Source organism: Drosophila montana, unplaced genomic scaffold (genome assembly GCF_035044405.1).
Source record: "Drosophila montana isolate Dmon_TW-CO22-7 unplaced genomic scaffold, ASM3504440v1 contig_2178_1, whole genome shotgun sequence".
Taxonomy (NCBI): Eukaryota; Metazoa; Arthropoda; class Insecta; order Diptera; family Drosophilidae; genus Drosophila; species Drosophila montana.
In genome coordinates, this window is record NW_026997075.1 from 2901623 (window position 1) to 2926511 (window position 24889).

Below are 24889 nucleotides of genomic sequence, written 5' to 3' on the forward strand. Positions count from 1 at the left end.
TAAGCTTGCACTACGATTTTCAAAATATCATGTTTTTGGCATTTTAATCATGCAGCAAGACATCGAGTCAGCGAAATGCCCTAAGTTTTTCTAAGAAAAACCCAAACTATTTAAGTTGAAATTTAAATAACGGTGTAGCCAGTGTTATAAAACGACTATTTTGTTGGGGCGCAAATATGTAGGACATTTATAAATGCAGTTTAGCGAGCGCCTGTTTAAAATAATAGTTATTTTTTACTTGATTTGATATTTCGATAGTGATAAATGCTCAGTTAATAAAAGAATAATTACAATTTTTTAAAAACTAACAATCCCGAACTCAAACCCAACCTGGCAATCAATTCTGTGCTTTAAAGTTTATGTTGTGCAATAAAATGCAGTTTCACCAGAGCTGGGCACTTATCGATATGACGATTGAGTATCAAAGATATCGGAGGAGTTATATTTAATCGACAAAAACTCAATTTGGATATTTAAGGAGCTAAGGACATTGCTGCTTTTGAATAAACTCTGCGCGTGATCTGGGTAAATCAACTCAAAATTAAAAGTTCAATGGATATATGGATGCAGGTAAATATTAAACTCTCATATTACTCGTACTTAAGGTAATAAAAACGGAGTTTTATGCCTATAATTATTGAGACGAGCAAGCATGTATGTATGCACAAACATACATACATACATACGCACGCTTGAACATACTGTTTTTGTCTTTCTCTGACTGCTTGCTTAAAGCTTGGAATTGTCGCACCCGGCAAATTACTATCCGCCTGTTGGCGAGCGAGACTGTTAATCAGTCGCCTACTGCCGCCAAGCCAGTTGTATTCGTTTTATTGTAGCGCGCATTGACAAAAATCAACACGTGCACACGTGTTGTCTGCGAACGACAGAACCAATCGGCAAATTAACTGTTCAATTGTAATTATAGAAGTACAGGCATTTGGTGGTGCGAAATATGTAAGTGAAGTGCTAAGTGAATGAAGATTGAATTGAATTTGGTTTAACAATATGCTAAGTGGACTTTCGACAGTATCCGCTCGCTCGCACGTGTATGTGGCTCTCTATTGTGTGTGTGTGTCTGCGTGTGTGTGTGTGTGTTTTTGTAAGCCAAACCGGTCTCAAGTTCAAGGAGAGCTGTTCACGTTTGTTTTCCAAACGGGAACGGCTATGTGTATATTAATTTGTACATATGCAGATGAGGCTTCAGAGCTTGTCTGTGTGTATAAACGCAGATTTGATCTGAGATTATTGACTCTAGATGCCTCTTTTCGTTAAGAACTTACGATTTTTTGGCTATGAGGCTGCGCGCCTCACCAACAATAACCTCTTATCTTATCAATGCATACATACATATGTATGTACATATATGAAAATATGCAATATTTCATGCATTATTGAATGCACTTTGTAAATGCCAGATAAGAGCGCCATGCGCTCCACGTTAATGGTATTAATGGTTAATGGTATAGTAATTTGAGCACAAGCTTTGTTACCCACAGCATGACAGCTTGGGATAGGTTCGAAATCGAATCGTTAGTCTGTTTCTCATAAAGTCTCAATTGAAAATGGGTAAAAAGGGTATAATCGTTTTGTGTTAATTTATGTAACAGGCAGGTGAACTCATCTCCTTATGGAGCATATATGTATATTATTGGTCGGCATCAATAGACGAGTCGAGCTGTCCGTCTCGATCTCAGGATCTACAAGAACTGTAAATTTGATATTTCGAAAGTAGGTCCTCCTAGCGCACGCGCAGTACCACTTTTATTCCGATCATCGATAGCTTGTCCCGTTTTAAGGTAATCGATATAATATTGATATTGAAATTCTGTTTTTTTGAGCAAAGCTCGAGAATTTCTGTGTACATGTGCACACATACATACATTCACTTCTGTTTTGAATTGTGAATGTGAAGTTATATACTTTAGTTTTTTTCGTAATAGTTCGTTTCTTGGTTTGGCTGTGGGGCATGAGGCGATGGCAATTAGTTTGCTCGTTTGCAGGAAGTTGCGAGTTCGACACCTGCCGAAGAAACTAACTTTTTTTTTTTTTTTTTAATTTTTATTAATGCTAAGACAAAGGAGCTTAGCTTAACAGGTAGTTGTTGGAAGACGATGATTCAGGGTATCCCCCAGTCGGGCACTCGCGACTTAAACACTTTTACTTGCTTTTACATACATTTGCATAAAAGCAACTAGGCGACTTTAAACAGTTATCGTTAATCAAGCTAAATGAAACAGGTTAAAGTACATATATAAAAGTCAATGTAGCAATATGCCCCTGCCTGCCCGTATGAATACGTCCAATTAAAATACCTTTAGGGGCAGTGCGACAAAATTGTTGGTTTTCTCCATAAATTCAATTCAGATTGTCTGTTGTTGTGTTTTCCATAGGTGTCAAATGTTTAAATTTAGCGCTTTAATCTATATTTTGCTCTCTATCATAACCCAACGCCTTATATTTAAATATCGCCCTTCTATGCAGTTCTCATTGAAAAAATTATGATCGTTTAGCATACCGACGATATTTGATTGTATTTTCATATATGTACACAGACTTACGTGCTTTCCCTTTCCATGGGCTCTAATGACATGAAGTTTTGAATTATTTGTTTAGTTCATCAAAATTGGAGCCGAGCTGTTCCCCCTTTGAATAATTTTGTTTATCTCATGCACTGCTGAGAAGTCAACAAATATTTTGTTTTATTTGTTTTTTATAATTAACTTCACAGACAGCTGCTGTCAACCCATTATTTACAAGCATTCCGCATAATAATATACAATTAATAGCTCTCAGCTGAGGCTCTGATGAAAGGGAATCTTTGCAATTGAAATGTGAGCTCCATTAGAAAAAGGAGACTCGGGCAAGAATTATGGTATGATAAAAATGAAATGTTGATATCAAAGAGAAATAATCTCTGAATCCTCATCTATGAAGTATCTTTAATATTTTTGAAAGCCAAGAAAGAAAACTTGTAAATGCCAAGTTTGGTCCAAATATCTGGAAACCCCAAAAATAGCTTTTCTAGACCTCTGAGAGTCTAGTTTATCTGTAAATATATAGCTTATATTTGTCGTGAATTATGCCCTTCGATCTTTTTTTTGGATAATTCTTTCGTTAACTAAAGATTAAGCATATTTGGTTTGATTCAGCTGCGAAATGGACGAAGCGAATTGTTATCTTGTGCTGGAGGATGGCACCGTGATGCCGGGCTGGTCATTCGGCGCTAAGAGCACGCCCACAAGCGGCGAGGTGGTGTTCCAAACGGGCATGGTCGGCTATACGGAGGCCTTGACGGATCGCTCGTACAGTGCGCAGATTCTGGTGCTGACCTATCCGCTAATTGGCAACTATGGAGTGCCGGATGTTAATCAACTGGACGAGTTTGGATTGCCGGAGCACTTTGAGTGGCTGGAGGGCGCCGTCCAGGTGGCTGGCCTGGTGGTGGGTGAGATATGCGACACGCCCTCGCATTGGCGTTCACAGCGAACGCTGTCCGAGTGGCTGGCGGAGCACAAGGTACCCGGGATCAGCGGCATCGATACGCGCGCCTTAACCAAGAAGCTGCGCGAGCAGGGCAGCCTGCTGGGACGCATTGTCTACGAGAAGCCGGGCAAGCAGCTGGCTCCGTTCGAGGATCCCAACGAGCGCAATCTGGCCAAGGAGTGCGCCGTCAAGAAGCCGCTGTTGTACAAGTCGCCGCAGTCGAGCGGACCACGCATCGCCATCATGGACTGCGGCCTGAAGCTGAATCAGCTGCGCTGCTTGGTGCAGCGCGGCGCCTCCGTGCAGCTGCTGCCCTGGAGCGCAGACCTGAGGGAGGATCAGTACGATGCGCTCTTCCTCTCGAACGGACCGGGCAATCCGGCCAGCTGCCAGCCGATTGTGGAGCAAGTGAAGCGCGTTCTGCAGGCTGGCAATAAGCCCATTTTCGGCATCTGCCTGGGCCATCAGCTGCTGGCCACGGCCATCGGCTGCGACACGTACAAGATGAAGTACGGCAATCGTGGCCACAATTTGCCCTGCCTGCATCGCGCCACTGGGCGCTGTCTGCTCACCTCGCAGAATCACGGCTATGCCGTCGATCTGGCCAAGCTGCCCGCCGACTGGGAGGAGCTGTTTGTCAATGCCAACGATGGCACCAACGAGGGCATTGTGCACCGCACCAAGCCCTACTTTTCGGTGCAGTTCCATCCGGAGCATCATGCCGGTCCCAAGGATACCGAGTTCCTCTTCGATGTCTTCCTCGAAGCCATAAGCCAGCCGCAGATAGACGTGCCCAATCTAATCTCACGTCGGCTGCGCGTCACCCAGCCCGAGGCGCTGCCGCGACCTCGCAAGGTGCTCATATTAGGCTCCGGCGGCCTGTCAATTGGCCAGGCCGGTGAATTCGACTATTCCGGCTCGCAGGCCATCAAGGCCATGCGCGAGTCGAACATACAGACGGTGCTGATCAATCCCAATATTGCCACCGTCCAGACGTCCAAGGGCATGGCGGACAAGTGCTATTTCCTGCCGCTGACGCCCGACTATGTGGAGCAGGTCATCAAATCGGAGCGGCCCAACGGCGTGCTGCTCACCTTTGGCGGCCAGACGGCCCTCAACTGCGGCGTCGAGCTGGAGCGTGCCGGCGTCTTTGCCAAATACAATGTACGCATCCTGGGCACGCCCATACAATCGATCATCGAGACGGAGGATCGCAAGCTGTTCGCCCAGCGTGTCAATGAGATTGGCGAACGTGTGGCGCCATCCGAGGCGGTATATACCGTGGCCGAGGCCCTGGATGCAGCCGGCCGTTTGGGTTATCCAGTGATGGCACGCGCCGCCTTCTCCTTGGGCGGCCTGGGCTCCGGGTTTGCCAACAACGAGCAGGAGCTGCGGACGCTCGCCCAGCAGGCGCTCGCCCATTCCAATCAGCTAATTGTGGACAAGTCTCTGAAGGGCTGGAAGGAGGTGGAGTACGAGGTGGTGCGCGATGCCTACGACAATTGCATCACGGTCTGCAACATGGAGAACTTCGATCCGCTGGGCATACACACGGGCGAGAGCATTGTGGTCGCACCCTCGCAAACCCTCTCCGATCGCGAATACCAAATGCTGCGCAGCACCGCCCTCAAGGTGATCCGGCACTTCGGCGTCGTCGGCGAGTGCAACATTCAGTATGCGCTCTGCCCGCACTCGGAGCAGTACTACATCATCGAGGTGAACGCCCGATTGTCGCGCAGCTCGGCGCTGGCCAGCAAGGCGACCGGCTATCCGCTGGCATATGTCGCCGCCAAGCTGTCGCTGGGCGAGCCGCTGCCGGAGATCCGCAACTCGGTGACGGGCAATACGACGGCCTGCTTTGAGCCCAGCCTCGATTACTGTGTGGTGAAGATACCACGCTGGGATTTGGCAAAATTCGTGCGCGTCAGCAAGCACATTGGCAGCTCGATGAAGAGCGTCGGCGAGGTGATGGCCATTGGCCGCAGCTTCGAGGAGGCATTCCAGAAGGCATTGCGCATGGTTGACAGCGATGTCCAGGGCTTCGATCCGTATCTGGCGCCCGTCGAAAAGGAACAGCTATCGGAGCCGACAGATCGTCGTCCCTTTGTGCTGGCCGCTGCCCTCCGGGCGGGCATGTCCATCGAGGAGCTGCACGAGCTGACCAAAATCGATCGCTGGTTCCTGCACAAGCTGCAGCACATCATCGACTTCTATGGCCAGCTGGAGTCGGCTGGCAGCCAGCTAACGCCGGCCCTACTGCTCAGTGCCAAGCGCCTGGGCTTTGCGGACAAGCAGATCGCCATGGCCACCAAGAGCACGGAGCTGGCCGTGCGCCAGCAGCGCCACGAGCACAACATTCGACCCTATGTCAAGCAGATTGACACCGTGGCGGGCGAATGGCCCGCCAGCACCAATTATCTATACAACACGTACAATGCATCCGAGCATGATGTCCTCTTTCCCGGTGGCCATACGATTGTCGTCGGCTCGGGCGTCTATCGCATTGGCTCCTCCGTGGAGTTCGATTGGTGCGCCGTCGGCTGCCTGCGGGAGCTGCGCAATCTGAAGAAGTCGACCATCATGATTAACTACAATCCGGAAACGGTGTCCACCGACTATGACATGTGCGATCGCTTGTACTTTGAGGAGATTAGCTTCGAAGTCGTCATGGATATCTACGAAATGGAGCGATCCGACGGCATTATACTCTCGATGGGCGGCCAGCTGCCGAATAACATAGCCATGGATCTGCATAGGCAGCAGGCCAAGGTGCTGGGCACCTCGCCCGAGTCGATTGACTGTGCCGAGAATCGTTTCAAGTTCTCGCGCATGCTGGACAGAAAGGGCATCTTGCAGCCGCTGTGGAAGGAGCTGACCAATCTTCAATCGGCCGTCGAGTTCTGCCAGGAGGTGGGCTATCCCTGCCTGGTGCGACCCTCCTATGTGCTCTCGGGTGCGGCCATGAATGTCGCATACTCGGATCAGGATCTGGAGACATATTTGAATGCCGCCTCGACGGTGAGTCGCGAGCATCCTGTGGTCATATCCAAGTTCTTGACCGAAGCCAAGGAAATCGACGTGGACGCCGTTGCGGCCGATGGCCAAATCCTGTGCATGGCCGTCTCCGAGCATGTGGAGAACGCGGGCGTTCATTCAGGTGACGCGACGCTGGTCACACCGCCGCAGGACTTGAATGCCGAGACCCTGGAGGCCATCAAGCGCATCACACGCGACCTGGCCAGCGTCCTGGATGTCACCGGACCCTTCAACATGCAGCTCATTGCCAAGAACAACGAGCTGAAGGTCATCGAATGCAATGTCCGTGTCTCGCGCTCCTTCCCCTTCGTATCGAAGACACTGGACCATGATTTTGTGGCCACGGCCACGCGTGCCATTGTTGGCATGGACGTGGAGCCAATCGATGTGCTCCACGGCGTCGGCAAGGTGGGCGTCAAGGTGCCACAGTTTAGTTTCTCGCGCCTCGCCGGCGCCGACGTCCAGCTGGGCGTCGAGATGGCCTCCACCGGCGAGGTGGCCTGCTTTGGCGACAATCGCTACGAGGCCTACCTTAAAGCCATGATGTCCACCGGCTTCCAGATACCCAAAAACGCCATCCTCCTATCCATTGGCAGCTTCAAGGTGCGACGCCCTTTTACATATATAATTTCCACATATATTTTAATTCCCTGCTTCTTTTGCCCACAGCACAAAATGGAGCTGCTTTCCTCCATTCGAGATCTGGCCAAAATGGGCTACAAGCTCTACGCCTCGATGGGCACCGGAGATTTCTACGCGGAGCACGGCGTTGACGTGAGTAGTCTAATTGCCTCCTATTCAAGCCATATCATATAGTTGTCCGATTGGATGCATCCTGGCATATTGGCATTGGGCGATATCTTGTTATTGTTCGTAGAAGAACTTTATCGGCGACTCTCTTGTGGAAGAAGCAGAAAGTTAGACACAATCTGCGATTGTTTACTTTTTCTTTTAATGATATGATAAGAAGTCGCAATCGGGGAATTTGGCAAAGTATTCTTCCAGCTCCGAAATTCCAAAAATCTTCCATTCTCTTGAAGAAGATCGCTAACTAGAAAGTTAAACACAATCTGCGATTGCTACTAATTAGTTGGTTTAGTTTTTATTTTAATGATATGATAAGAAGTCGCAATCAGGGAATTTTGCAAACTATTCTTCAAGTTCCCAAATTCGAAAATAGGCCAGAAGAAACTCAGATAATGTCAAAACGTTTGCTCGTTCTGTTACATGGCTATAGGTATGCCCGGGCAAAGCCGGGTAACACCCGCTAGTGTATTATACAAAAAAAAAAACTTGCTTATCATTTAACAAACAGCTTTATTTTAGACATGATCGCAATAAGTTGCTTGCGTTTCGCTTTGTTTTCATTTTCCAATTAGTCTCGAGTTATCAGGATGGGCAGCAGACCGGACAGAAGCCAATCGGGCGTACATGAGGGCCATTCCGATAATCTGATTGACTGATGTATATAGTATATACTTATATAACGTCTCTAGGGAGTAGTCGGGCTTTCTGAGGGGGGGGGGGGGGGCAGAGGAGCTGCTAATTGAAAGCGCTCTTCAGCTTTTGTGTGTTCCGCTTGAGCATGTCGCGCAGCTCGTCGCGCTTCGCTTCCGGCGCCAATGTTTGCATCAGCTGCTCCGTCTTGCTGCTTATGGCTTGCAGTGCTCCAGGATCCACTTGGAGTCGCTGCAGCAGCGGGCCCAACATGCTTCCCTCCATGGAGCTGGGTGGCACAGCGGGCTCTGGCTTTGGCTCTGGCTCCGGCTCGGGCTCGGGCTCGGGCTCTGGCTTGGGCTCTGGCTGTATGGTCTGGGGCGGTGCGGGTAGTGGCGAGGGTGGCTGCAGCGGCAGCAGCTCGCCTGAGTGCATCTGCACCACGTGCTCCACGAACTTGAGTGACTTGCGGCGCATCGGACTGGATCTGCAGCTGGCGGCGGGGCTGCTGTGGCCACTGCGGCTGCCGTGGCTGCCACGGCTAGCGCTGGCGCTGGTGGTGGCCCGTTCGATGCTGCTGGCCGCCTGGCACAGTGCGTCCGCATAGTGCTGGGCATACTGGGCGCAGCCCATCTGCTGGTAGAGCCGGCACAGGCGCTGCGCCTGCTCCAAGTAGAGCTGGGCGTGCTGTCCATTGCGAAACTCCGTTGCCTTGGCCAGCATGGCCAGCATGTGATCGAGCAGCAGCTCCAGCAGATTGGTGCGTCGCAAAATCTCGAAGCCGTCGTTGAGCTGCGGTGTTGTTGTTGTTGTCTTTGTTGCAGCTGCAGCTGAGGCGGATGTGTTGCTGGATGTGTGGGATGCCTGCGATGCGCGGGGCATCAGCAGCTGCAAGTCGAGCGTCAAGGACTCGCCGGAGTCGCGTCGCTGCTCGGCCAGCTTCAGCTGCTGGGCGCGCAGCATTTGTGTCTTGCGGCGCAGCTTGCCGCGCGTGCGTTCCTGATGCTGACGCATGCCCAGCAGACCCTCTGCATCACTCGGCTGCAGCTGTTGCTGCTGCTGCTGTTCCCGCTGCTGTTCCCGCTGCTGTGGCTGCTGCTCCTCCGTCGCAGGCAGCGTGTTGCGCACAAACTTGGCCCAGCCGCGCAGCTGCAGATAGTCCTGGGCCAGCAGATTGTCGAGCAGCCGGCGATAGTTGAGCTTGGGATAGAAGTCATCGGCATGCTGGAGATTGCGCAGCGCCTGGAGCACATGCATGAGCGGCTGCTCGGCTATGCCCGCCATAATGGCGCGCAGCTCCATGAGCGCGTCCTCCGGCACATGCTCGAAGAGATTGCGCCGCTCGATGAAATAGTCGCTCAGCTGCTTCTTGGCCAGGCAATCGGCAAAGGTGCGCACGAATCGCACCAGCCTCTCGCCCAAGAACTCCTCCGGCCAGTCGTTGCTGTGTCGCTCGCATTGCCAGAACAGATGCGTCCGCAGCTGCTCCATGATGTGACCCATGGCCTGGCATTTCTCGTTGACGAACGTCCGCACCAGGGCCTTCATCAGCAGCAGGATCTTCAGCTGCATGCGCGTTAGCTGGCGCTCCAGGAACTGCTCCGCCTGCGGGAATACAATGCGCCACTCCAGCTCCCGAAAGGGATTTCGCGCCCGCTTCGGCGCATAGCCCACGGGCACCACATGAAAGCCAAAGGATTGTATGCGCTTGCGCATCAGCGTCGTCGGCCATTGGAACTTGTCGCCCGTATGCAGATTGGTCAGCTGCGGACGGGCGCGCAGATTGAACTCAAAGGCGCAGTCCGGCCAGCTGTGCGGCACATGGATGGCGGGCACCAGCTCCTCCGTGGCCGTGTAGATGCTGCAGCCGCGATAGCTGCCAGCCGACAGCTGCGACTGGCTGATGCCCAGCTCTCGAGCCAGCTGCTGGCGCAGCAGCTCGGCAAAGTAGTTCATGAACTGCTGGGAGCTTAGATAGCATTGCTGGAGGAGATCGCGCCGTCGCTGCTGCTCGACGCGGCACTGGCGCAGCACCTGCACCGTCTCGTAGCCGCTCCGGCTGCTCTCCTGCCACTGCTGCAGATCTTGAGCAGCGTCCTCTTCGTGGTCGTCGTCGTCGTCGTCGCTGCTGCTGCTTTCATTGGAGTCCACATCGTCGTCGTCGCTCTGTTCCAGCCAGGACGGCAGGCAGCTGTTCAGCCGGCAGACGCACGCCTCGGGCAGCACATTGCGCTGCAGTGGCTCCTCGCACATTAGCTTCAGCTCGGATATGGGTCGCTGTGTATTCAGGCGTGCTATATACACATGATCGTAGTCGCCCTCGCACCAGCTGCCTCTGCCCGAACCGGAACTAGAGCTGGAGCCAGGACCGATAGTGCTGTAGCCGGAGCTGCTGTAGACGCCATCGATGTCGGCCTCGTCGCAGCTGGGGCTGCTGCTCGGGCTGCTGCACTGCATGGGCATCGGTTCGCGCAGCTTGAGCCGCACGTAGCCCATCCAGCGGCTCTGCTCCAGCAGCTGGACATACTGGGAGCGACAGGGCGTCGTGTTGTAGTAGTCCGTCTCCAGCAGCACCTTGCAGAGCGTCGCTATGGAATCATAGTTGGCGTCATTTGCCCTGGCGACATCCACATTCTCGAACACCACATAGGTCAGCGTCTTCTGCAACGGCTGCGGCTGTGCCGGAACATGGCCCCCCGCCTGGCGATGTGGGCCATCTCTGTGCACAAAGAGGAGAATCGATTAGGCAAGATTCTCCGACTAGCTGTTCAAATTAAATGTTAGTAAGTCGTAAACAGTATGTAGGAGCAACCGTTTGTCCCGAGGAGGTGGGCTTGGCTGGGGCTGGGGCTGGGGCTGGATGTTGGTTGCCCTAGGTGGACTCGATAGAGCTGTCCAGGCTGTCCACTTCTTCAAGGAACAGTTCCCCGGAAACAAGTACGTTTTCTAACAAGCACAGGACAGATACCCAGAAAGTGTTGGCTGCCTTCTGTGTGCATCCTTTATCGCGACAGCTGTGACAGAAGGAAGTCGGGGTTGGGAGGCTGCAGCCTTTGTTGGTTGCAGTGCCCCGTTAGGACTCCTGTCGTCAGTCTCATTCTGTTCTTAAGTTGAAGTGTAAGAATTTGGATGTTTCCTTGGAATTGTGTTTGACCAAATTGCTAGCGAGCTTTCTCAGCAAGTGAAAGGCTTTACACTCGCGTGCTGGAATTAGCGTTGGAATATCCTGTTCAGGGAGCATAGGGTGTCTAGTCGAATTCGTACTTGCGACAAATCAATAGTATACATAGATTTGGATACATAGATTCCTTCTGAGAGCGAACCCAGCCCTATGTGAGCTTTGGACATTCGGACGGAGGCCAGCTTTACGGATACTGGCGAGCCACTAAACGAGTACCTTAGGCAGGCTCTTTGCTCTTTGAATACACAACAAGAGATAGCTTCCTCTTCCGCCTTAACTACGTCCGGCTAACTCTTTTGATTTTGGAATAAACCCGAATGTTGTTGATGCAAGAACTTCAACGGGAAGATCTCGCATTGATGTAGGCTCCTAGTATTTCGAACATCCAAAATTTGTACCGACTTACGTGGATTTGAAGAGCAGCCGCTTGGCAACGGCCACATCGATGGCGCTGGCATGGATCAGACTGTGCTCGTTGAGGGTCTGGCCACAGGCGCGCTGCCTGGCCTGCAGCTGGTCGTCGATGGCGGCCAGCTCGTTCTCGTAATGGCCAAAGAACTGGATGCCCAGCAGCAGCTGGTTAAGCAGGAACGTGTGCAGCTGCCGCTCCAGCTGATGTCGCGTCTTCTCCTCGATGATGCGCTGGTGCTCCTCTCGCTGCCCCTCCAGCGTGCGGGCGTACAGCGCACTGACGCATTCGGTGGCGCTGCTGCCGTTGCTGCCCCCGAGCAGCCGCAGTTGTGGCGCCAGATTCTGGCTGCCACGAATGCTGCCGCTGCCGTGGCCACGCAAGCTGCGCCGCAAGCTGTTGCTGTTGCTGTTGCCGCCGCGTTGGTGTCGCCGCTTGCGGGCGTTGCGCTTCTGCAGCTTGGCCAGCTGGCGCTGGCGCTTCTCCTCCTGGCGACGACGCTGCTGCACGCGCGGCGGCGCCTCCGCCGCTTGCAGCTGCTGCAGCGGACTGGGCAACGCATTGCCGTCTGGCGCCTTGGACCAGGTACAGCCCATGGATCGAGTGTCTATGTGTGTGTGTCCAGCTAGGGATTCGACTTGGGGATAAGAAACGCAGCGCAACGCTTGCAGCTGTGGCTCCTTTCTTACTGATACCGATCACGCCGATCAAATTCCATTTTCTTGCCAGTCTCGTTGTCGCTGTCGCTCTTGATGTTGCCTAGATAAGATCGCCGTCAAGACCAATACCAACAATGGCAACTATTGGCGACAAGTTGACAAGCTGATTCCTCCTACACTTCCGGCCGGCCAAGAGGGGGGAGGCCTTGTTATCAGCCTTTCTGGCATGTAAACACGACAACGGCAACAAAAGTCACACGATGGCGATGACTGCGCGCACAGTGGAGCAAACACACAAAATGAGATGCAAAATAAATATATCTATATCCATTGGATATACTTGGATATACTAAATCGAAGTGTCGTTAGATAATGCCTATGATCTAAAGACTTGCTAAAGTTTCTCTTCAAATGAAGCGCAACTCATATTTGAATATTCCAGAAAAAAACACTATCAATCTGGGGGATTTTCTTTTTGTTTGTTTTTTCTGCCACAGTTACTTGTGTTTTTCCAAGACTAATGAACTGCATTTGAATGTTATTAGTTATTAGTGCAATTTAGAAATATGTTATCTAAGAGCATTCATTAAAATACATTGAAATATGATTTAAGATCGGAAACGTCAAAACCCACGGCATCTAATTTGCAAACTTGTTTGCCGTCAGCTTTATAAAAAATAAAATATGTAACTGAAGAGAATTTTAAGAAATAGAACAGTCAGCTTTGAGCAACTCTTACGGGTTATTGATAGTTGTTATCGATATCGATATATATCGACAACGATCTATATCAAGACAAGGGTATTTATTTTTTTTGATTCGAAATAACAACAGGACCAAAAGGTTGAGCATTTTTGATAATCGATAATTGATCGACAGTATATGTTATCGATAATTTATCGATGCGTTATTTGTCTCTCTTTCTGTCTGCCGGCACCACTGTGCCACTTGTAGCTTGTAATGTTTTATTGTTATAAATGCTATTCGTATTGCTATTATTATTGTCCATGCACAAGTGAATTATTATGTAGGTCCATAAAGAGCAGTATCTTTATGTGGCCTAGGCAAACATTTGCCAATGAATGGTGCTGAATTTGGCCTTGGACGCGGCCTGCATGCGCTGTGCTATCCTCGACAAAAATGCTAAGCAATGCCCCATTTCTTCTTTCCATTGCAGGTGGAGTCCGTACAGTGGACATTCGATAAGACAACACCCGATGATATCAACGGAGAGCTGCGACATTTGGCCGAGTTTCTGGCCAACAAACAATTCGATCTGGTCATCAATTTACCCATGCGTGGTGGCGGCATCCGCAGGTAAGTCACGTTTTCCTTCCTTTCCGGGAAAAGTGTATGCCAGATCAACATGGATCGCATTTAGGAATTTGTAATGTGCATAACTTAAATAAGAATCCCCCCAAGCTCATTCAATTTCGAACCCTTCTTATGAGTACTCATGATTGAGTACTCATCATGCTATCTATGTATTTCTCCGAACCCGTTGAGCACTCATGATGTTATCTATGTATATCTCCGAACCCATTGAGCACTCATGATGTTATCTATGTATATATGTATAGCTTGTTTTTGTCATCTCCGTACCCATTTTGTATGCATACTCTCGATCAGCATGACGAGCTAAGTCGTTAGTTGGGGTCGGTTCTCAGGTAATATATATGTATTAGGTTTATTTTACTGTTATTTTTTCTTTATTTTCAAAAACTTCGCCCTGCTATGCGATTTTCATGAATTAAAGCAATGTTACACGTATGTATTTAAGTCATACTTCTCTATAAAAGTGTTGTTAAATCTTTTCTCTTCTCGCCACGCTGTTATTGTATTCTTCAACTCCATTCGCTGTCTCTCTCATTTTATTCTTCTCCGCCTCACTCACTTGTTTTCTCTCTCATTTCTCATTTCGTTCTCACCTCTTCTCGCTCATGCTCGCTTGCTCTAAACTTCTCCGCCTCAGTCACTCGCTTTCTGCCCGCTTTAGCAAAGCCTTTCTATGCGATTTTCATGAATTACAGTAATGTTACACGTATGTATTTAAGTTATTCTTCTCTATAAAAGTGTTTTTAAATCTTTTCGCTTCTCGCTACGCTCTTATTGAATTCTCCAACTTCACTCGCTTTCTCTCTCATTTTCTCCGCCTCAATCACTTGTTTTCTCTCTCATTTCTCATTTCGTTCTCACCTCTTCTCGCTCATGCTCGCTTGCTCTTAATTTTTCCGCCTCAATCACTCGCTTTCTGCCCGCTTTAGCAAAGCCTTTCTATGCGATTTTCATGTTTTTAAATTGTTGTGTGTGCAAGGATGTTAATTGACTTTGAATCGAACCCAGGGTCTCATCGTTCATGACGCATGGCTATCGGACACGTCGCCTGGCGGTCGACTATTCCATACCGCTGGTGACAGACGTCAAGTGCACCAAGCTGCTGGTGGAATCGATGCGTGTGACTGGCCGCAATCCGGGCATGAAGACGCACACGGACTGCATGACGTCGCGTCGCATTGTGAAGCTGCCTGGCTTCATAGACGTGCATGTGCATCTGCGTGAGCCGGGCGCCACCCACAAGGAGGACTTCGCCAGCGGCACCGCAGCCGCCCTAGCCGGCGGCGTCACCATGGTCTGTGCCATGCCCAACACGAATCCGGCAATTGTGGATCGCGAGACGTTCAATCAGTTCCGCGAGCTGGCCCGAGCCGGGGCCCGCTGCGACTATGCGCTATATGTAGGCGCCTCGGACACCAACTGGGAGCACGCCCATGAGCTGGCGACGCAGGCGTGCGGCCTGAAGATGTATCTCAACGATACGTACGGCACGCTGAGGCTCAGCGACATGGCCGCCTGGCAGCGTCACCTGTCCCGCTGGCCCAAGCGGGCGCCCATCGTTTGTCATGCGGAACGGCAGAGCATGGCGGCCGTTATGCTGCTGGCCCATCTGCTGGAGCGGCCGGTCCACATCTGTCATGTGGCGCGCAAGGAGGAGATTCAGCTGATACGTGCCGCCAAGGAGAAGGGCATGAAGGTTACCTGCGAGGTGTGTCCGCATCATCTGTTCCTCAGTACGCGCGATCTGGAGCGCTTGGGCGCCGGCATGGCGGAGGTGCGACCGCTGCTGTGCTCGCCCGAGGATCAGGAAGCGCTCTGGGAGCACATGGAGTACATTGATGTGTTTGCCACAGATCATGCGCCGCATACGCTTGCCGAGAAGCAATCGGAACGGCCGCCGCCCGGCTTCCCCGGCCTGGAGACCATATTGCCGCTGCTGCTGCATGCCGTCCACGAGGGTCGCATCACCTTGGAGGATATTAAGCGCAAGTTTCATCGCAATCCGCGCAATATTTTTAATCTGCCCGAGCAGCCGCAGACCTACGTGGAGATCGATCTGGACGAGGAGTGGACCATCAGCAACAACGAGCTGAAGACCAAAGCCGGTTGGACGCCCTTCCACGGCACCAAGGTGAAGGGTCGCGTCCATCGCGTCGTGCTGCGCGGCGAGGTCGCCTACATTGATGGCCAGGTGCTGGTCCAGCCCGGCTATGGCCAGAATGTGCGCTCCAAGCTGCCGCTGCCGCAGAAGTCCGAGGCCGAGGGCAGCGACCTGCCCAGCGATACCGATGTCAACGACACCTTCTCGCGTCTTTTATTGACCGACGGGACCGGCACTGCAACTGGAGCTGGCGGAGCCACGGGCTCACGCGCCCCCACCGTGCATTTCGTGGACGAGCCCGGGGCAAGTACATCGCCGGCGGCGGGCAGCTTCTTGCGTCCGGTGTCGCCGTCGCCACGCCTGCGTCTCGACTCGTCCAGCAACGCCACGCTGAAGGAGTACCTGCAGAAGAACTCGCTGCTGCCCACGCCCAATCCGGTGGCGCACTGCTTGGTCGGCAAGCATGTGCTCTCCGTGGACTCATTCGACAAGGAGCGCCTGAACGACATATTCAACTTGGCGCAGCTGCTGAAATCGCGCGTAACCAAAGACCGGCCCGTCGACGACTTGCTGCGCGGCAAAATCATGGCCAGCATCTTTTACGAGGTGAGCACGCGCACCCAGTGCAGCTTCAGTGCGGCAATGCAGCGCCTGGGCGGACATGTCATCAACATGGATCAGGTGACCTCGTCGGTGAAGAAGGGCGAGACACTCGAGGACAGCATCAAGGTGATGGCCAGCTATGCGGATGTCCTGGTGCTGCGTCATCCCGAGCCGGGCGCCGTCGCGGTAAGTACCGACTGTTACCATTACCATATCCAAAATGTATCCAACTCATCATCCGGAATCCCTCTACATTCACAGCGCGCCGCCTCATTTTCGCGCAAGCCGCTAATCAATGCCGGCGACGGGGTCGGCGAGCATCCCACGCAGGCGCTGCTGGACGTCTTCACCATACGTGAGGAAATTGGCACCGTCAACGGTCTGACAATCACCATGGTCGGTGACCTCAAGAACGGACGCACCGTCCATTCGCTGGCACGTCTGCTCACCCTCTACAATATCACGCTGCAGTACGTGGCCCCGCCGGGCCTCGGCATGCCCGAGGCCATCATGCGGTATCTGCAGCAGCGCGGCGTCACGCAGCTAACGTTCGACAGCATTGAGCAGGCGTTGCCCACCACCGATGTGCTCTACATGACACGCATACAGCGCGAGCGCTTCAACAGCGAGGAGGAATACCGACGCGTATGTGATAATCAATCATATATTTATATAACCTCGACCTATTCCAAATGGGTGGCATAGATAGCATATATTTCAAATACTTGTTGGAGGAACCTAAGGCGATCCCATAGAGATGAGGGCGTGGTCGAGATCCGTTTATCCATCTGTCCGTCTGTCGCCGATCTCAGATTAATTAATATTAATCAGAAGCAACAGCCGAATCGATATAGTAATGTGCGTCTTGTTTTGACTAACGAGTTTCCCACAATATAATCCCACAATAGTTTCCTCTATCCGATCTTGTCGGTCTGCTATATCTTATGTCTAAGCCATATTCATGGAAGGATATTCTTTCTTCGGCGTGCTGAAGGTAGCAATGTTTTATGAAGCTCCTTGGCTGGATTTAGGATATCTCCCAGTTGTACACTCCCGATTTGCTGTTGAAGCAATTGGAACTCATGATTTGTGGCATCTTTATTTATTTTTCAGTGCTGCGGCCACTTTATTGTCACGCCCAAAATGATGACACGGGCAAATAAGCGTACCATTGTGCTGCATCCTCTGCCGCGCGTCGAGGAGATTAGCCGCGACTTTGACTCGGATCCTCGTGCGGCCTACTTTCGACAGGCTGAGTACGGCATGTACATTCGCATGGCGCTGCTGGCCATGGTCGTTGGCTGTCGCAGCACGGCGCTCTGAACATTTTCCCAGTTTGAATAAAACTGCATTTTTTTCTATTTTTGTACTTTTTATTAGCATATAAGCATAAATACAAGCGGCAGAACCAGTTGTTGCCTTAACACAAATATAGTTTCATTTGATTTTATTTTATTCAAACGATAACGGGCCAAAGAAGCAGCTAATTGGGTTGCTGTCTTGGCTAGTTACCGATAAGTTAGCTATCGATATATCGATTGGAGCGTTGCTCAACACGCACAATATTCGACAAAAGTGCGGCAGCTCCGCAATCATTTCAAATTATAACAAACAATCATAGAATCATAATAATATATATTACACAACGATGGGTAAGAAAAAAAAATGGATTCCATAATATGTAGTATAATTGGCTTAAAGTTCTATTCGTCAGTCTTTTATGTTCACAAACATCACGTGCTTTCCCAGCGCTATTTGGTTAATAGCGCTCGACAACAATCTCTGTGGGCCATTGATTTGCGGTGTCCTCATCCTTATGCTTATCCTTGGCATCGACATTTAGGGTCAAGGTGCTCTCCGCAAAGGCGGCATTCAGATGCCCGGCCAGTTGTGGCTGTGACCTGTCCACGCTGGTCATTGCGACGGCCATGGCACTGGCACTGGCCAACGACTTGGCCTGTAGCTGCTTGTTGTTCCTCTGGGTGCAGCAGCTAGAAGCCAAAACAGATCAGTCAGTGGACACCGATCGCTGGGATTACACTTACGTTTTACGTTTGCGACAGGCCACCATGGAAACGAGCACGGCCAGTATAATGATGGCCGCTAAAAGGCCCGATAAACCTGCCACCATGGTCATCATGCCGTGCGGTTCCCCATCGGAGGTTACTTTAGTAACTGGCGAGATAGATAGAGAACGGACAAGAGAGAGAGAGAGAGTGTGTGTGTGAGAGGTTAGTGTTCCAGTTTTGCAAGTGCCTTGCTGTCTGCCAGTTACGGACTGGCTTCGGCTTCGGCCCGATTCGTAATGCATTCGACTCAGAGTCTGTGTCTCAGGGTCAAATCGTTGTTTGAACTTCAACTTGTTGATAATCGGTGATTGGCTGAATGCCGGCATTTGAGCTAATGCACACGTCTGTTTACCTTTACGCAATTGGCAATGACGGTGGGCGGCGCAACGCCCACACGCCCAACGCACTTCCGCACTGGCCGTATTGCCCGTTGACTTTCTAAGCCGGAAGCAGACTTGACACTTACTTGAATCTTCGACAACAAAGCGCTTGCTGTTGGGTAACGCCGAAGCCTGGACATAGCTATCCGCCTCCATTTGAAAGTTCAGCTGATGCGATCTGTTGAAAAGCGAAAACAAGTCAAAACTAATAAAAGGCCATAAAACACCTGTCCAAATATTACTAGCTGGCTGCAGCAGGCAGACAAACGCACAGCATATCCACAAAAACTATACAAAACAACAACAACAACAACAACAACAACAATAATAATAATAATAACCATAATAATAACAGTTTTTCTCTCTAGTCGATTGAGTCTTAACCCAGTTGCAGCAACCGCTGGCCACGGCCACGCTCGACTTCATCCGATTGTTGTTGGCCAGTCTCTCTACGCCTCCACGCCCTCCCTCTCTAATTGTGGGCCAGCTTCGTCTTGTGCTAATTAATTGATTAGCCCGGTGCGTTAATCTGGCATTATCACTATATAACAACAACAACAACAACAACAACAACGTGGACAAGTTTCGGTTTCGGTTTCGTTTTTCAAGTTGTTTTTTATTGCTGTCGCTGTCACTGATTTAGTCGACATTAATTAATTTGATTTAATTGTTGAGTGCTTGTTCTTAATCGCTCACAGCAAATAAATAAAATCAAATCGAGAAAGTGTCGTCTCGCTTTTGTCTGGCTACAACAAAGACATCCAACACTATGCTACAGCGAAAGAGATTTATCTGTGGCTGCCAGCCAACAAAAAACGAAACCTATTAAATGTCGACTAATGGAAATGTGTTATTGCAAATGCGCCTAATGGAAACATATTGTTCTCACAGTGCTTGCCAAAAGTTAAACGACGTGTGTTCCGCATTTAAATTGAAATGCGTGCAGAGCTTTTGCCATACCAATAATTAGAATAACAATTGATTTATAGCGAAACTCAATTGTTAGTTAATTAAAATGATCTCGTGAGCATATTTAAATACAGATTACTCAATCGCAATAATTGAAAAATTTGCATAGAAATAGGCGACTTATGTTAATCCCAATACAATACATATACATATATATATATATATATATATGTATATATCACGTGACTGGACTGATTTGGCAATTATTGGCCCAACCAGTTTGATATATCTTTTATGGCTGCCGAGGCGAGCCACGTGCCCGACTCGAAGAAAAGAGGAAGAAGAGTTCGGGAAAAGCGAAATTCGACTCAAATATGTATGTATGTGTAAGCAGCAAAGTGTCAATGGACGCAGACCACATACACACACACATGCATATATAGCATATATGTATCTATGCTTGTAGAATAGACAAATGGGCAAAAGTTGATGCGGAACGAAAAGAGGAACTTCTCAAGATCATGAGCAGAATGTTAACTCTCCGCCCGTGTTGATCTGTGTTGTGTTTTATGGCATGTGCTTGATTTGCATTCCAATAAAATAACTATCGAAATCTTTAAAACTACATATGCATGTACCGACATATTGCCCATTGGGTATATTGTGATATAAGGGAATTACAGGCATGTGCATGTGCATGTGCCTAGCGTATGTCCAAGCTAATCGCAGATCCGACTGTGAATGAAAATGCGAGTGGGCGTGGTGGAGGGGGGGGGGGGGGTTGGATTACGAACGGGAGCACATGGTTGCATGTCGTTGCCATCGGGCGAAATTGTTGGAGAAATGCGAGCACGAGTTTGAGATTATTATTATTATTAATATTATTATAATTATTTGCTTCTTTTTTTTTTTGCATTTATAGTTAAATTTTAATTTATTTAATCAGTTGTGCTAGCGGCGATTTGCAAGTTAATTGCACAATTTAATAGTTATAAATAACAGAACGGGATTGGGAGTGGAAATGGAAATGGAAGTGATGTGGAAGCATTGTCAGCTATATCTAGTCACATGTCCGACACATACATACATACATACATATGTACATATATATTACTAAGAACAAATGCCATATAAATATGCTAAAATTACTAAATTGCCAATTGCACAATGGCAAGCCCGACAAATTACGGCTAATCCAATAAAAGATGTGACAGCCAAGCCGAATCATCATATAACAGACACGTATCCTACGCGTTATGCCTGGTGCAATTACTAATACTAATTATCTTCTTGTGAAATTATCAAATTCAATTTATTCACAATTTAAAATATGCAATCACTTTGTGATAGTGAGTGCCATAATCAGAATTTGATTTATTTCTTCCGGAACTCCTCGAAATTGAATGTCATTAAACTGACTTGCAAAATTCTTGAAATCTTGAAACTTCCAGCTGCTGAACTACTTTCACATAGCTAACTGGCCAGAAGTGCCAGGTAATTGAGAGCAAAGTGTTGCCCCAACACACTTGACCAAATAAGCACACTCAAAAAAAAAAAAACAAACTATAAAAAAATAATTGAAAAAAAAGATAGCAAAATTCTGCAAGATTGGAACAAAAAATAACGGACAGCACTCAAGTCCTTTATTAGGTCGGTACTCACAGGCACAAATTGTTCGGTTTCCGAAAAGGTTTGATCTTGTTTTTTTGGGATCTTTCGAAATCGAAACCGTGAACTGACGTCGACAACGCTCAGCGTACGACTAATGCGGGCTACGTAAAGCCAAAACGTAACTTTCGATTGCGCCAAAAGCGAGCGGCGGCGGCGGCGGCAGCGGCGACAGCGACAGCGGCGTCGACGTTGCAGCCAACAACAGCTCGCGGCTCGTTCAACGGAATCGGACTTGAAATTGTATTCGGAATTGGAACCGGAGGCAGTTAAGCAGCTCCGACTGTAAGTCGGCTTTTTTGTTTTTTTTTTTGGTACGGACTCTCAAACTTGACTTTTCAGCGATTTTGTTTTAATGAGCTTAAATCGAATTAAACTGTAACGAACGCAATGAAATTGGAGCTGGCGCACGAGTAGGAAAGCGATGCGAAAACTCAATGTCAAGCCGCGAGTCTGGCGCACAGCCTTTATAATGCAGCCAAGCGCTCATCACAATAGATCTTCAACATTTATTCACACCTACATACCTACATACCTACATACATACATGCATACATACGTACGTACGAAGGCGCATTACTCATACGTCCCGGTTTACGCGATGACGTTGATTGTAACAAGAGTTTTCGATTTCCAGTCAACTGATAAGGCCAACATTGTAAAAGAATTGCCAATACATGACTGGCTGTCTGTCTGTTAACATTGATTCGGAGATTCCGACATGCCCATCTCCAAACCCATTTCCGTGTCCATCTCCGCCTTAGCGTCTGTGTCATGGGATGTTCAATCACAAGCTTCGGGTTCTTTGCTAATTTCCCCCCACTAATTGCCATTCGGCTGAATCACCTGCCAACTGTTGAAGCTGGGTTACCTAATCTTACGAAGGCCGGCTGAGTCCTCAACTGTTTTGCTGCCAAGAACGCAAATGTTCGGCTTGCAGTAGTAAAAGTGACGTCAGAAACCCTTTAAAAATTCAGTTAGGTGGCAACGCCTGTTAATTCACCAAAAGATCGTTAATCGACTTGAATCGCTTTTGAGGATATGTTTGGACAATGATGAAGAGACAGTAAACGTTTTCATACGAAATCACGCGACAGATCGTTCCTATGGTAGCTATATGATAAAGGAGTCCGATCCGGGCGACTCCATAGGACCTACATATATTTATGAAGTTTGTATACCCGTGTATTATAACTAACTGTGAAATGTATAGAGGAAGGCATCTCCCAGCCCATATAGTGTATACGTACATATGCACGATCCGTATCAACAGCCGTTTTGTATTGTTAAAGTTTTTGTTGTCTTCCTATAGATAACTTTAAATTCTACCTATACTTTAAGGTTCCAAGATAGACAACAATTAGCGCTAATTACGCCTTGGTATATGGCTAAGCTTCTGTATACAATTAAATGGCGCGAAGACAGTCCAGTTGCAATAATCTGTAGATTTTATTTTCACAAAGTTAAAAGCCTTTTTGCTCCCCAAGTTGAACCAACTTCTAAAAGCTAATGTATTGTTTATTTAAGGTAGTTGCTATTGTTGGGTTTGTTTTTGTTTTTCAAGTGTGAATATATGTGTACCTCGTTCTGTCCCTTTATAAAGGGCACTTATAGATAAACAACAAATGTTTACGGTTCTATTCGCTTAAACAATGGAAGTGCGACATAGGTTTTCTTTATGGAATCGGGTTTGCATTTCAAAGTAAACGCAAATGTCAATTAAAATGGCACTCATCGTGCTTTCTGATAGCTGTTTGTTTATTTAGAATGCTAGATTGCATAACTCCACATTAGAAATTCACGACTGAAAGTGAATCTATTCGGGAAGATAAATAATCTCTAATTTATCCACATGTCATATTACGACTGATGATAAGCTTAACACTTTGTTGTTTGTCTCAGTAAGTGTGATGATGGATTTGAACTTTTTTTTATAGTTTTTTTTTTAAAAGTAATTAACTGCTTTTTTTTTTAATCTTTGAAACTCGATTTAAGTATTGGTATCTTAGCAGCTACTGTTTTCGCCCTATATCTGCGAATATTTTGGCTAATTTTTATTTAGTTATAGTTAATAATTATAGTTAAATTAAATTTATTTTGTTTGCCCATGTTTGCAAAGTTACACGTGCATATAATTGTGCACTTATAAATTTATAAATTTATATTTTGCCGCCGGGCTAATCAAATGCTCGTGTTGTTTATTTTGTTGTGTTAAATATATAAATATATGTACACATGGACAATTGTTTTTTCGTGTTTTCCCTTCTGTGCTTCAATTTTGTATAAAGGCGCATTTTTAAATATCGCCCTACTCTGCGATTCTCATTAAGTTACGGTCGCAATCGAATAAGCTCTTATCTCTGCTTGCAAATACATATTTGTTAGGAATGAAGCTGGCAATCGAATAAACCTCATATGTGAATGTGTGCATGTATTGTTGTTTTGTATAGGTATAGGTATACTATGACGTCTGTTGCCAAAGCAAAATTCGTTTATACCCTATATGCATACTGAAAAACACATCCACTGTTCGCGCAAATGCGTAATACCCGGCACAAAGATCTGTTTTTCCATGGATTGAAAATTTCTAAAAGCATTTCTGCCATATGGAAAGCCATATATGCACAAGCACACACACATATATATATATATATATATATATATTTTGATTGATTGTCGTGAATTTTTATTTTTATTTATTTAATATTATACAAACCCTTTTAGGAACATTCTGGTTCAGTTATCATTTGTGTTTCGGCACTGGGGAATGTGTATATTTTTGAAAAGTTGTTTTCAATTGCGTTTGCACTGATTGCAGTTGCTTTTGCTTTCGTTGGCCCAAAATAGCCAACAACAACAAATTTGTCACACTGTTAGCGAGTCGCACTTGTAATTTTAATTGATATGTACACGGCACAGTGTGTCGACGTCTGTGTGTGTGTGTGTGTGCAAAGTGTTGTTATTGGGTTTTTTTTTTTAAATAATGACACAGCAATTCAGAAAATATGTTCAATAAATTTTTGAAGACGAAATGTAAAACACATCAGTATTGTCGGCAGTCGAACACTGAAAACAGCCTCTCGGTCTCGAAGGCATCGGCCCCAATGAGCAGGCCGAAAAAAACAAACGCAAAAAAAAATAAATTTAAAAATAAAAATAAAAATAAAAACAAATCACACAAATTTCGGACAGACGAATTTGTATTTGTTTGTTGTTTTTATTTAGCTTTTCTGTTGTGTCTCGAAATAAATGTACGAGTATATCGTATATTTTGTGCATAGTATAGATTTGTACTTAAGTATATGAAACGTCTCTTGTTGTTTGTTTGGTGACGTTCGAAGAGAAACGCAAATAATTCAACAACAAATAAGAAGTGCTAAATATTTCGAATTTTTTTTTTTAACATTTGTTTCATTTTTAAACCTTTAAAGATAATTTTCATGGCTTTTTGCTTCGAAACTGCGCTAATTGACTGTTTATTTTATTATTATTATTTATTTTTATTTTTATTTTATTTATTTATATTTACTTGTACTCACTTTTCCCTGTAACATAAATAACTGAATTCAATGGCGACAAATATGTCGTAAATTGTTTGCTATCTAATTGTTGTTCA

General features: G+C 47.7%; 3 protein-coding genes across 5 annotated transcripts; 1 reads left to right on the forward strand and 2 right to left on the reverse strand.

Annotated features, from left to right (window-relative positions):
• The first annotated feature begins 437 nt into the window (after window positions 1-437).
• rudimentary (carbamoyl-phosphate synthetase 2, aspartate transcarbamylase, and dihydroorotase rudimentary) lies at window positions 438-17677 on the forward strand. 2 transcript variants are annotated; one of them, XM_064680886.1, is made up of 7 exons: window positions 438-570; window positions 3153-7125; window positions 7192-7296; window positions 13386-13525; window positions 14552-16433; window positions 16509-16892; window positions 17361-17677. In XM_064680886.1, the coding sequence occupies exons 2-7, from the start codon at window positions 3160-3162 to the stop codon at window positions 17568-17570; spliced, it is 6687 nt and encodes a 2228-aa protein (XP_064536956.1). In that variant the 5' UTR covers window positions 438-570; window positions 3153-3159; the 3' UTR covers window positions 17571-17677. The 2 variants fall into 2 exon arrangements, with proteins under 2 accessions (XP_064536956.1, XP_064536955.1); XM_064680885.1 differs by lacking the exon at window positions 438-570 and adding an exon at window positions 796-957.
• Window positions 7820-12252, reverse strand: LOC135427395 (uncharacterized). The gene is made up of 2 exons (XM_064680887.1): window positions 11547-12252; window positions 7820-10678 (listed from the first exon to the last, which is right to left on the reverse strand). Exons 1-2 carry the CDS (start codon window positions 12143-12145, stop codon window positions 8065-8067), a joined length of 3213 nt encoding a protein of 1070 aa, XP_064536957.1. The 5' UTR covers window positions 12146-12252; the 3' UTR covers window positions 7820-8064.
• Window positions 17678-17865: 188 nt separating the features above from the next.
• On the reverse strand, window positions 17866-24177 carry LOC135427396 (uncharacterized). 2 transcript variants are annotated; one of them, XM_064680888.1, is made up of 4 exons: window positions 23990-24177; window positions 18783-18874; window positions 18293-18422; window positions 17866-18238 (listed from the first exon to the last, which is right to left on the reverse strand). In XM_064680888.1, exons 1-4 carry the CDS (start codon window positions 24001-24003, stop codon window positions 18007-18009), a joined length of 468 nt encoding a protein of 155 aa, XP_064536958.1. In that variant the 5' UTR covers window positions 24004-24177; the 3' UTR covers window positions 17866-18006. The 2 variants fall into 2 exon arrangements, with proteins under 2 accessions (XP_064536958.1, XP_064536959.1); XM_064680889.1 differs by lacking the exon at window positions 23990-24177 and adding an exon at window positions 21268-21392.
• Window positions 24178-24889: the final 712 nt, after the last annotated feature.